The sequence below is a fragment of the Salvelinus namaycush genome, chromosome 3 (assembly GCF_016432855.1).
Source record: "Salvelinus namaycush isolate Seneca chromosome 3, SaNama_1.0, whole genome shotgun sequence".
NCBI lineage: Eukaryota > Metazoa > Chordata > Actinopteri > Salmoniformes > Salmonidae > Salvelinus > Salvelinus namaycush.
Window position 1 is genome coordinate 89,261,716 of NC_052309.1, and position 13,768 is coordinate 89,275,483.

Consider the following 13,768-nt stretch of genomic DNA (forward strand, 5'->3'; position numbering starts at 1 on the left):
TTCTCTCTTTCTCTCTGTTTCTCCGTTTCTCTCTCTCTCTCTCTTTCTCTTTTTTCTCTCTGTCTCTCTCTTTCTCTCTCTTTCTCCGTTCTATTTCTCTTTCTGTCTTCTTATTTCCCCCCCCCCATCTCCCTCTTTTTCTCTCTCTCTATTCTCCCCCTTCTTCTCACTGCCCATCACATTCTCTTCTCTTTCCGTCCTCCTATTTCAGTGTTGTCCAGCTAGGCATGACAGTATCAGTGTGATTCCCATCAGCCCAGAGTGCTGTTACTGTGTGCATGGCAGCAACCATTGTTGTCAGTTCACTGTGCAGTATTGTTGACCCTTCCTGTGGTTGTTTGAGAGGTGGAGAGGAGTGGGTGGACAGGTCTAGATGGGTCCAGGGACTCTAGGACAGATGTCTCCTGTGGTTGTTTGAGAGGTGGAGAGGAGTGGGTGGACAGGTCTAGATGGGTCCAGGGACTCTAGGACAGATGTCTCCTGTGGTTGTTTGAGAGGTGGAGAGGAGTGGGTGGACAGGTCTAGATGGTCCAGGGACTCTAGGACAGATGTCTCCTGTGGTTGTTTGAGAGGTGGAGAGGAGTCCGTGGACAGGTCTAGATGGGTCCAGGGACTCTAGGACAGACGTCTCCTGTGGTTGTTTGAGAGGTGCAGAGGAGTGGGTGGACAGGTCTAGATGGTCCAGGGACTCTAGGACAGACGTCTCCTGTGGTTGTTTGAGAGGTGGAGAGGAGTGGGTGGACAGGTCTAGATGGTCCAGGGACTCCAGGACAGACGTCTCCTGTGGTTGTTTGAGAGGTGGAGAGGAGTGGGTGGACAGGTCTAGATGGTCCAGGGACTCTAGGACAGACGTCTCCTGTGGTTGTTTGAGAGGTGGACAGGTCTAGATGGTCCAGGGACTCTAGGACAGACGTCTCCTGTGGTTGTTTGAGAGGTGGACAGGTCTAGATGGTCCAGGGACTCTAGGACAGACGTCTCCTGTGGTTGTTTGAGAGGTGGACAGGTCTAGATGGTCCAGGGACTCTAGGACAGACGTCTCCTGTGGTTGTTTGAGAGGTGGAGAGGAGTGGGTGGACAGGTCTAGATGGTCCAGGAAAGGATGTCTCTCCTGTGCCTCTGAATGAATCAGTTGTGTCCCATTGGTTATTGGAACAAAGCCATACGTTTCCTGACTGGGAAAACAGAACGTTTTTAAAACCTTCTGAGAACAGAAGTTAACGTTCTGGGAATGTTTACATTTAGGTTGCAGGGAGGTTCTGAGAACGTTTTACTATGGTTCCATGAACGTTTTCCTGGGAGGTTTTATTAACGTTCTGAGAACAGAAATTATAGGTTATTTGAAGGTTTTTGAATAACTTTGTTATAACTTTCACTGAATGTTTCAAAAAGTGTTTTATTAACACCGCTAGCTTAATCAGGGTTAAGTTGTTTGAACTCCAAGCACAGAGTAGGACACATGGACATTCATTTCAGGCATTAATAATGCAGACACATGCATTTTTTATTGTGACAGGGTATCAGTGAGATTCAAACCGATAATCTTCTGTTCTCTATTCATAGAATTAGTCCACTGTGCCACCAGGATGGAGCTAGCATGCCATTTTATAGTGTGTTCAAACAGACCCCATATCAAAGGAAAGAAACACTCATTAAGATCAGATGTGGCCAATTTGTGGGTATGAACACACCTGAACACACTTAAATGTTTTATTTAACCTTTACCTAACTAGGCAAGTCATACTAATAAGATAGAAAGAGAGTGTTCTGTTGATGCTGAGAGTGGAATGTCCTGTACATGTTTATTAATCACATTCTTAGAACGTTCTGTGAACGTTACTAAAGTTCTCTTGTGTTTTCTATGGAAAGGTTTCTTAAAGTTCTCTGAACAATTTAAGAACACGACTCTACACAGAACGATGATGAAACCTGCAGAACAACGTTGTTTCTTAACATTCTCTGAAATATTTGAGAACATTCCAATGTCAAACCAGTTGGAGAACGTTCCTAGAACATTACCAAGATGGAAACCAAATGTAACCTTGTCTGAACTATTAGGTAACATTCTGTTAAAGAATGTAATGAAATACTAAGAAAATGCTGAAAGTTCTGAGAATGTCCCAAAGCTAAGCAACCACTCCCAGAAAACAAATACACCATGTTCCAAAGCTAAGCAACCACTCCCAGAAAACAAATACACCATGTTCCAAAGCTAAGCAACCACTCCCAGAAAACAAATACACCATGTCCCAAAGCTAAGCAACCACTCCCAGAAAACAAATACACCATGTCCCAAAGCTAAGCAACCACTCCCAGAAAACAAATACACCATGTCCCAAAGCTAAGCAACCACTCCCAGAAAACAAATACACCATGTCCCAAAGCTAAGCAACCACTCCCAGAAAACAAATACACCATGTCCCAAAGCTAAGCAACCACTCCCAGAAAACAAATACACCATGTTCCAAAGCTAAGCAACCACTCCCAGAAAACAAATACACCATGTTCCAAAGCTAAGCAACCACTCCCAGAAAACAAATACACCATGTCCCAAAGCTAAGCAACCACTCCCAGAAAACAAATACACCATGTCCCAAAGCTAAGCAACCACTCCCAGAAAACAAATACACCATGTCCCAAAGCTAAGCAACCACTCCCAGAAAACAAATACACCATGTCCCAAAGCTAAGCAACCACTCCCAGAAAACAAATACACCATGTCCCAAAGCTAAGCAACCACTCCCAGAAAACAAATACACCATGTCCCAAAGCTAAGCAACCACTCCCAGAAAACAAATACACCATGTCCCAAAGCTAAGCAACCACTCCCAGAAAACAAATACACCATGTCCCAAAGCTAAGCAACCACTCCCAGAAAACAAATACACCATGTCCCAAAGCTAAGCAACCACTCCCAGAAAACAAATACACCATGTCCCAAAGCTAAGCAACCACTCCCAGAAAACAAATACACCATGTCCCAAAGCTAAGCAACCACTCCCAGAAAACAAATACACCATGTTCCAAAGCTAAGCAACCACTCCCAGAAAACAAATACACCATGTTCCAAAGCTAAACAACCACTCCCAGAAAACAAATACACCATGTCCCAAAGCTAAGCAACCACTCCCAGAAAACAAATACACCATGTTCCAAAGCTAAGCAACCACTCCCAGAAAACAAATACACCATGTCCCAAAGCTAAGCAACCACTCCCAGAAAACAAATACACCATGTTCCAAAGCTAAGCAACCACTCCCAGAAAACAAATACACCATGTCCCAAAGCTAAGCAACCACTCCCAGAAAACAAATACACAGTGTTCCAAAGCAAATGGGAAGGTTGTGTGCAAAATAACCATATGCCAACCACGCTCTCACCAAGCTCTAAGAAAGATGTGGTTCTCAGAACGTTATGTACTAGCTGGGGAGTGTGTGTGTGTGTGTGTGTGTGTGTGTGTGTGTGTCCAGTGTGTGTGTGTGTGTGTGTATGTGTGTGTGTGTGTGTGTGTGTGTGTGTGTGTGTCCAGTGTGTGTGTGTGTGTGTGTGTGTGTGTGTCCAGTGTGTGTGTGTGTGTGTGTGTGTGTGTCCAGTGTGTGTGTGTGTGTGTGTGTGTGTGTGTGTGTGTGTGTGTGTGTGTGTGTGTGTGTGTGTGTGTGTGTGTGTGTGTGTGTGAGTCCAGTGTGTGTGTGTGTGTGCTTGTCTCCATCTCTCTGCCAGTAACTGAATTATTGTGTTATAAGGTGAGGCTCTCTAAATGTATTTTTATTTGTTATTCATCTTTATTTAACCAGGCAAGTCAGTTAAGAACAAATTCTTATTTACAGTGACGGCCTACCAAAGGGCAAAAGGCCTCCTGCGGGAAAAGGGTCTGGGATTAAACATAAAAATAAATTAAATAAAAATATAATACAAAACACACATGACAACATCACAAACACCACAACACTACATAAAGAGAAACATAAGACAACAACATAAACTCAGCAAAAAAAGAAACGTCCTCTCACTGTCAACTGCGTTTATTTTCAGCAAACTTAACATGTGTAAATATTTGTATGAACATAACAAGATTCAACAACTGAGACATAAACTGAACAAGTTCCACAGACATGTGACTAACTGTCACGCCCTGACCATAGAGAGCTTTTTATTCTCTATGTTGGTTAGGTCGGAGTGTGACTAGGGTGGGTTATCTAGGTGATTATATATCTATGTTGGCCTGGTATGGTCCCCAATCAGAGGCAACGATAAACAGTTGCCTCTGATTGGGTATCATATTTAGGTAGCCATTTCCCCATTGTGCTTTGTGGGATCTTGTCTATGTATAGTTGCCTGCGAGCTTCACGTTTCGTTTTGTGCTTTTTTGTTTTCTGTGAGTTTCACTTCCAAATAAAGGGGATGGAACCACGCTGCATCTTGGTCCACTCATTATAACCAACGTGACACTAACAGAAATGGAATAATGTGTCCCTGAACAAAGGGGGGGTCAAAATCAAAAGTAACAGTCAGTATCTGGTGTGGCCATCAGTTGCATTAAGTACTGCAGTGCATCTCCTCCTCATGGACTGCACCAGATTTGCCAGTTCTTGCTGTGAGATGTTACCCCCACTCTTCCACCAAGGCACCTGCAAGTTCCCTGACATTTCTGTGGGGAATGGCCCTAGCCCTCACCCTCCGATCTAACAGGTCCCAGACGTGCTCTTTGCTGGCCACAGCAGAACACTGACGTTCCTGTCTTGCAGGAAATCACGCACAGAACGAGCAGTATGGCTGGTGGCATTGTCATGCTGGATGGTCATGTCAGGATGAGCCTGCAGGAAGGGTACCACATGAGGGAGGAGGATGTCTTCCCTGTAACGCACAGCGTTGAGATTGCCTGCAATGACAACAAGCTCAGTCCAATGATGCTGTGAAACACCGCCCCAGACCATGACGGACCCTCCACCTCCAAATCGATCCCGCTCCAGAGTACAGGCCTCGGTGTAATGCTCATTCCTTCGATGTTAAACGCGAATCCGGCCATCACCCCTGGTGAGACAAAACCGCGACTCGTCAGTGAAGAGCACTTCTTGCCAGTCCTGTCTGGTCCATCGACGGTGGGTTTGTGTCCATAGGCAACGTTGTTGCCGGTGATGTCTGGTGAGGACCTGCCTTAAAACAGGTCTACAAGCCCTCAGTCCAGCCTCTCTCAGCCTATTGCGGACAGTCTGAGCACTGATGGAGGGATTGTGCGTTCCTGATGTAACTCTGGCAGTTGTTGTTGCCATCCTGTACCTGTCCGGCAGGTGTGATGTTCGGATGTACCGATCCTGTGCAGGTGTTGTTACACGTGGTCTGCCACTGCGAGGACGATCAGCTGTCCATCCTGTCTCCCTGTAGCGCTGTCTTAGGCGTCTCACAGTACGGACATTGCAATTTATTGCCCTGGCCACATCTGCAGTCCTCATGCCTCCTTGCAGCATGCCTAAAGCACGTTCACGCAGATGAGCAGGGACCCTGGGCATCTTTCTTTTGGTATTTTTCAGAGTCAGTAGAAAGGCCTCTTTAGTGTCCTAAGTTGTCATAACTGTGACCTTAATTGCTTTCCGTCTGTAAGCTGTTAGTGTCTTAAGGACTGTTCCACAGGTGCATGTTCATTAATTGTTTATGGTTCATTGAAGAAGCATGGGACACGCAGTTTAAACCCTTTACAATGAAGATCTGTGAAGTTATTCGGATTTTGACAAATTATCTTTGAAAGACAGGGTCCTGAAAAAGGGACGTTTGTTTTTTTGCTGAGTTTATTATTGCAGCAACACATGACAACACATCATGGTTGCAACACAACATGAAAAACAACATGGTAGCAACACAACATGGCAGCAGCACAACCATGGTAGCAGCGCAAAACATGGTACAAACATTATTGGGCACAGACAACAGCACAATGGGCAAGAAAGGTAGAGACAACAATACATCACGCGAAGCAGCCACAACTCTCAGTAAGAGTGTCCAGGATTGAGTCTTTGAATGAAGAGATGGAGATAAAACGGTCCAGTTTGAGTGGTCCCTGGGATAGCCTACTTCAGTTCAGACAACACACTAACAAGCATTGGACCAATCACTGATGATTTGTTGCACTAATGATTCTATTTCCTGTCTTTTTATTGTAATTGCTGTATTTTCTAGAACTTTTCTTGTATTTATTTTTGTTGAATTTTCTTTCTTTCTATGACATTTTCTGTTTCTCATCACCATTCATCAGTCAATAGTGATCTAATGTGTGTAATTACAGTCTGGTTTCACCATTCATCAGTCAATAGTGATCTAATGGGTGTAATGACAGTCTGGACTCACCATTCATCAGTCAATAGTGATCTAATGGGTGTAATGATAGTCTGGTCTCACCATTCATCAGTCAATAGTGATCTAATGGGTGTAATGACAGTCTGGACTCACCATTCATCAGTCAATAGTGATCTAATGGGTGTAATGACAGTCTGGACTCACCATTCATCAGTCAATAGTGATCTAATGGGTGTAATGACAGTCTGGACTCACCATTCATCAGTCAATAGTGATCTAATGGGTGTAATGACAGTCTGGACTCACCATTCATCAGTCAATAGTGATCTAATGGGTGTAATGACAGTCTGGACTCACCATTCATCAGTCAATAGTGATATAATGGGTGTAATGACAGTCTGGACTCACCATTCATCAGTCAATAGTGATATAATGGGTGTAATGACAGTCTGGACTCACCATTCATCAGTCAATAGTGATATAATGGGTGTAATGACAGTCTGGACTCACCATTCATCAGTCAATAGTGATCTAATGGGTGTAATGACAGTCTGGACTCACCATTCATCAGTCAATAGTGATCTAATGGGTGTAATGACAGTCTGGTCTCACCATTCATCAGTCAATAGTGATCTAATGGGTGTAATGACAATCTGGTCTCATTAAACTACAAGTTGCTTTAATTTCAACCATCCCTCTTTGTGTGGCTCCTTTGAATATATTTAATATAGAGATTCCAATGAGAATATTTCTCATTCAAAAAAAAGAAAAGCCCATTTTAATTTGAATGATTCCTTTACTGAATGTACATCCTGAACTCATCATTGTCTGAGCTTTCACTGTCTGTGTCCCAAATGGTGCCCCATTCCCTTCCCTGTGTAGTGCACTACTCTTAGCCAGGCCCATAGGGCAGATGTAGGGGATAGGGATTCATGTGGAACACACACCCACTCTCTCACCTCTTGTTCTCTCTCTTTATTGAATCAAATCCTATCTCTCTCTCTCACACACACACACACACACACACACACACACACACACACACACACACACACACACACACACACACACACACACACACACACACACACACACACACACACACACACACACACACACACACACACACACACAGACAGAGCAACAGTGCCAGCGCAGCCTCTTAATCTCTCCTGGCCAATGACTAAGACAGGAGGATATATCCTGTGTTGTAATCCTCACATTGCTGTTGTGGTACTTCTCTCCTCCACCTTTCTCTCCTCACACACCAAGACCAATCACTCTCTCTGTTCCCTTCTGTATGATTGAGCTTGAGAGACAGAGAGAGATGAGATAGAGGAGATAGAGGAGATAGAGATAGAAGAGACAGAGGACATAGAGACAGAGAGATAGAGGGGACATATGAGAGAGAGAGATAGAAGAGACAGAGGACATAGAGACAGAGAGATAGAGGGGACAGATGAGAGAGAGATAGAAGAGACAGAGGACATAGAGACAGAGAGATAGAGGGGACAGATGAGAGAGAGAGGAGACAGAGACAGAGGGGATAGAGGAGATAGAGACAGGGAGAGATAGAGGAGACAGACGAGAGAGAGATAGAAGAGACAGAGGACATAGAGACAGAGGAGATATAGATAAAGAAGACAAAGGAGATGAGATGATGGTATCAGTGAAGAGTCAATGAGCATAGCATACAGCTTTAGTCTCTCTCTCTCTCTCTCCCCCCAATTCAATTTAAGGGCTATATTAGCATGGGAAACATATGTTTATATTGCCAAAGCAAGTGAATGAACAGTAAACATTACACTCACAAAAGTTCAAAAAATATTTAAACATTTCAAATGTCATATTATGTATATACAGTTGAAGTCGGAAGTTTACAAACACTTAGTGTTTGTAAAAAAAAACGAGCCATCCCAGAGCAAAAACCAAGCCATCCCTGTTGAATTTGCAGACGTGTTGCTGTGCGTTTTGCTGCCAACTTTACTTTGCTAGCTGACAACTTTACGTTTTTTTGTTTTTTTTGTTTTTAATTACCGTTTATATTTTTAGTTTTTCCATCGCAACTTTTTTCCCTCATTCAACTTTTTCACTCCGGACGCTTTATCTGGACATGGTTCGTCAGCACCTTCAACAGCCGAAGCTAAGTAGTAACATTAACATGATGTCTTCTAATTGCAGTCGCTGTACTCATAATATACAGGAGAACGATCGCCTTACGGCGAGGATAGCTGTGCTACAAGCCCAGCTTCAGACGCAATCGTTAGGCAAGGGTAATTTCAGTGTAGGACAGGAAGAAACAGCGTCTGTGCCACCAGTAAGTACAGATAGTAACGTTAGTATAAACCCCCCCCGCACAGTCCCCGCAGCCGGACAACTTTCTCATGGCTTCTGGAGGGAAATGCTGTAGGAATGCTCAACTGGTGTCGCTCATTCAGCCGACAGAAACTTTCAACCGGTTCTCCCCATTATGTAGCGAGTCGGAGTCTGAGGCTGAGTCTTCTCTTGTCTCTACTCCTCCCGCTACGGGGTCTGAGACGCCGAAGGCTCCAACCATTAGCTCTGACAAATTGAAAACCCTAGTCATTGGCGACTCCATTACCCGCAGTATTAGACTTAAAACGAATCACCCAGCGATCATACACTGTTTACCAGGGGGCAGGGCTACCGACGTTAAGGCTAATCTAAAGATGGTGCTGGCTAAAGCTAAATCTGGCGAGTGTAGAGAGTATAGAGATATTGTTATCCACGTCGGCACCAACGATGTTAGGATGAAACAGTCAGAGGTCACCAAGTGCAACATAGCTTCAGCGTGTAAATCAGCTAGAAAGATGTGTCGGCATCGAGTAATTGTCTCTGGCCCCCTCCCAGTTAGGGGGAGTGACGAGCTCTACAGCAGAGTCTCAGCACTCAATCGCTGGTTGAAAACTGTTTTCTGCCCCTCCCAAAAGATAGAATTTGTAGATAATTGGCCCTCTTTCTGGGACTTCCCCACAAACAGGACCAAGCCTGACCTGCTGAGGAGTGACGGACTCCATCCTAGCTGGAGGGGTGCTCTCATCTTATCTACCAACATAGATAGGGCTCTAACTCCTCTAGCTCCACAATGAAATAGGGTGCAGGCCAGGCAGCAGGCTGTTAGCCAACCTGCCAGCTTAGTGGAGTCTGCCAATAGCACAGTCAGTGTAGTCAGCTCAGCCATACCCATTGAGACTGTGTCTGTGCCTCGACCTAGGTTGGGCAAAACTAAACATGGCGGTGTTCGCCTTAGCAATCTTATTAGGATAAAGACCTCCTCCATTCCTGCCATTATTGAAAGAGATCGTGATACCTCACATCTCAAAATAGGGTTACTTAATGTTAGATCCCTCACTTCAAAGCCTGATGAATTTACTGTGTTAAATGAGGCCTCACCTCCTGGTTACACTAGTGACCATATCCCCCGTGCATCCCGCAAAGGCGGAGGTGTTGCTAACATTTACGATAGCAAATTTCAATTTACAAAAAAAAAAATGCCGTTTTCGTCTTTTGAGCTTCTAGTCATGAAATCTATGCAGCCTACTCAATCACTTTTTATAGCTACTGTTTCCAGGCCTCCTGGGCCATATACAGCGTTCCTCTCTGAGTTCCCTGAATTCCTATCAGACCTTGTAGTCATAGCAGATCATATTCTAATTTTTGGTGATTTTAATATTCATATGGAGAAGTCCACAGACCCACTCCAAAAGTCTTTCGGAGCCATCATCGACTCAGTGGGTTTTGTCCAACATGTCTCTGGACCTACTCACTGCCACAGTCATACTCTGGACCTAGTTTTGTCCCATGGAATAAATGTTGTAGATCTTAATGTTTTTCCACATAATCCTGGACTATCGGACCACCATTTTATTACGTTTGCAATCGCAACAAATAATCTACTCAGACCCCAACCAAGGAGCATCAAAAGTCGTGCTATAAATTCTCAGACAACACAAAAATTCCTTGATGCCCTTCCAGACTCCTTCTGCCTACCCAAGGACGTCAGAGGACAAAAATCAGTTAACCACTTAACTGAGGAACTCAATTTAACCTTGCGCAATACCCTAGATGCAGTTGCACCCCTAAAAACGAAAAACATTTGTCATAAGAAACTAGCTCCCTGGTATACAGAAAATACCCGAGCTCTGAAGCAAGCTTCCAGGAAATTGGAACGGAAATGGCGCCACACCAAACTGGAAGTCTTCCGACTAGCTTGGAAAGACAGTACCGTGCAGTACCGAAGAGCCCTCACTGCTGCTCGACCATCCTACTTTTCCAACTTAATCGAGGAAAATAAGAACAATCCAAAATTTCTTTTTGATACTGTTGCAAAGCTAACTAAAAAGCAGCATTCCCCAAGAGAGGATGGCTTTCACTTCAGCAGTAATAAATTCATGAACTTCTTTGAGGAAAAGATCATGACCATTAGAAAGCAAATTACGGACTCCTCTTTGAATCTGCGTATTCCTCCAGGGCTTAGCTGTCCTGGATCTGCACAGCTCTGCCAGGGCCTGGGATCGGGAGAGACACTTAAGTGTTTTAGTACTATATCTCTTGACACAATGATGAAAATGATCATGGCCTCTAAACCTTCAAGCTGCATACTGGATCCTATTCCTACTAAACTACTGAAAGAGCTGCTTCCTGTGCTTGGCCCTCCTATGTTGAACATAATAAACAGCTCTCTATCCACCGGATGTGTACCAAACTCACTAAAAGTGGCAGTGATAAAGCCTCTCTTGAAAAAGCCAAACCTTGACCCGGAAAATATAAAAAACTATCGGCCTATATCGAATCTTCCATTCCTCTCAAAAAATTTAGAAAAAGCTGTTGCGCAGCAACTCACTGCCTTTCTGAAGACAAACAATGTATACGAAATGCTTCAGTCTGGTTTTAGACCCCATCATAGCACTGAGACTGCACTTGTGAAGGTGGTAAATGACCTTTTAATTGGCGTCAGACCGAGGCTCTGCATCTGTCCTCGTGCTACTAGACCTTAGTGCTGCCTTTGACACCATCGATCACCACATTCTTTTGGAGAGACTGGAAACCCAAATTGGTCTACACGGACAAGTTCTGGCCTGGTTTAGATCTTACCTGTCGGAAAGATATCAGTTTGTCTCTGTGAATGGTTTGTCCTCTGACAAATCAACTGAACATTTCGGTGTTCCTTAAGGTTCCGTTTTAGGACCACTATTGTTTTCACTATATATTTTACCTCTTGGGGATGTTATTCGAAAACATAATGTTAACTTTCACTGCTATGCGGATGACACACAGCTGTACATTTCAATGAAACATGGTGAAGCCCCCAAAATTGCCCTCGCTAGAAGCCTGTGTTTCAGACATAAGGAAGTGGATGGCTGAAAACTTTCTACTTTTAAACTCGGACAAAACAGAGATGCTTGTTCTAGGTCCCAAGAAACAAAGAGATCTTCTGTTAAATCTGACAATTCATCTTGATGGTTGTAAAGTCGTCTCAAATAAAACTGTGAAGGACCTCGGCGTTACTCTTGACCCTGATCTCTCTTTTGACGAACATATCAAGACTGTTTCAAGGACAGCTTTTTTCCATCTACGTAACATTGCAAAAATCAGAAATGTTCTGTCCAAAAATGATGCAGAAAAATTAATCCATGCATTTGTTACTTCTAGGTTAGACTACTGCAATGCTCTACTTTCCGGCTACCCGGATAAAGCACTAAATAAACTTCAGTTAGTGCTAAATACGGCTGCTAGAATCCTGACTAGAACCAAGAAATTTGATCATATTACTCCAGTGCTAGCTTCCCTACACTGGCTTCCTGTTAAGGCAAGGGCTGATTTCAAGGTTTTACTGTTAACCTATAAAGCGTTACATGGGCTTGCTCCTACCTATCTTTCCGAGTTGGTCCTGCCGTACATACCAATACGTACGCTACGGTCACAAGACGCAGGCCTCCTAATTGTCCCTAGAATTTCTAAGCAAACAGCGGGAGGCAGGGCTTTCTCCTATAGATCTCCATTTTTATGGAACAGTCTGCCTACCCATGTGAGAGACGCAGACTCGGTCTCAACCTTTAAGTCTTTACTGAAGACTTATCTCTTCAGTAGGTCATATGATTGAGTGTAGTCTGGCCCAGGAGTGTGAAGGTGAACGGAAAGGCTCTGGAGCAACGAACCGCCCTTGCTGTCTCTGCCTGGCCGGTTCCCCTCTCTCCACTGGGATTCTCTGCTTCTAACCCTATTACAGGGGCTGAGTCACTGGCTTACTGGTGCTCTTTCATGCCGTCCCTAGGAGGGGTGCGTCACTTGAGTGGGTTGAGTTACTGACGTGATCTTCCTGTCTGGGTTGGCGCCCCCCCTTGGTTTGTGCTGTGGTGGAGATCTTTGTGGGCTATACTCGGCCTTGTCTCAGGATTGTAAGTTGGTGGTTGAAGTTATCCCTCTAGTGGTGCGGGGGCTGTGCTTTGGCAAAGTGGGTGGGGTTATATCCTTCCTGTTTGGCCCTGTCCGGGGGTATCTTCGGATGGGGCCACAGTGTCTCCTGACCACTCCTGTCTCAGCCTCCAGTATTTATGCTGCAGTAGTTTATGTGTCGGGGGGCTAGGGTCAGTTGGTTATACCTGGAGTACTTCTCCTGTCTTATCCAGTGTCCTGTGTGAATTTAGTATGCTCTCTCTAATTCTCTCGTTCTCTCTTTCTTTCTCTCTCTCTGAGAACCTGAGCCCTAGGACCATACGTCAGGACTACCGGGCATGATGACTCCTTGCTGTCCCCAGTCCGCCTGGCCTTGCTGCTATTCCAGTTTCAACTGTTCTGCCTGCGGTTACGGAACCCCTACCTGTCCCAGACCTGCTGTTTTCAACTCTTAATGATCGGCTATGAAAAGCCAACTGAGATTTATTCCTGATTATTATTTGACCATGCTTGTCATTTATGAACATTTTGAAAATCTTGGCTCTCTCTAATTTTCTCCTTCTCTCTTTCTTTCTCTCGGAGGACCTGAGCCCTAGGACCATACGTCGGGACTACCGGGCGTGGTGACTCCTTGCTGTCCCCAGTCCGCCTGGCCTTGCTGCTATTCCAGTTTCAACTGTTCTGCCTGCGGTTATGGAACCGCCACCTGTCCCAGACCTGTTGTTTTTCAACTCTTAATGATCGGCTATGAAAAGCCAACTGAAAATTATTCATGATTATTATTTGACCATGCTTGTCACTTATGAACATTTTTGAACATCTTGGCATAGTTCTGTTATAATCTCCACCCGGCACAGCCAGAAGAGGACTGGCCACCCCTCATAGCCTGGTTCCTCTCTAGGTTTCTTCCTAGGTTTTGGCCTTTCTAGGGAGTTTTTCCTAGCCACCGTGCTTCTACACCTGCATTACTAGCTGTTTGGGGTTTTAGGCTGGGTTTCTGTACAGCACTTCGAGATATTAGCTGATGTACGAAGGGCTATATAAAATAAATAAAATAAACTTGATT

The 13,768-nt window shown here is 44.5% G+C and overlaps 1 protein-coding gene across 1 annotated transcript in view; it reads right to left on the minus strand.

Annotated features, from left to right (window-relative positions):
- Window positions 1-445: 445 nt before the first annotated feature.
- The window catches only part of LOC120044110 (proline-rich protein 36-like), a 42,683-nt gene continuing 29,360 nt past the window's right edge, over window positions 446-13,768 (minus strand). The window contains exon 3 of the mRNA XM_038988699.1: window positions 446-856. Coding sequence (XP_038844627.1) covers window positions 446-856 — 411 coding nt within the window. The remainder of the gene's footprint in view (window positions 857-13,768) is intronic.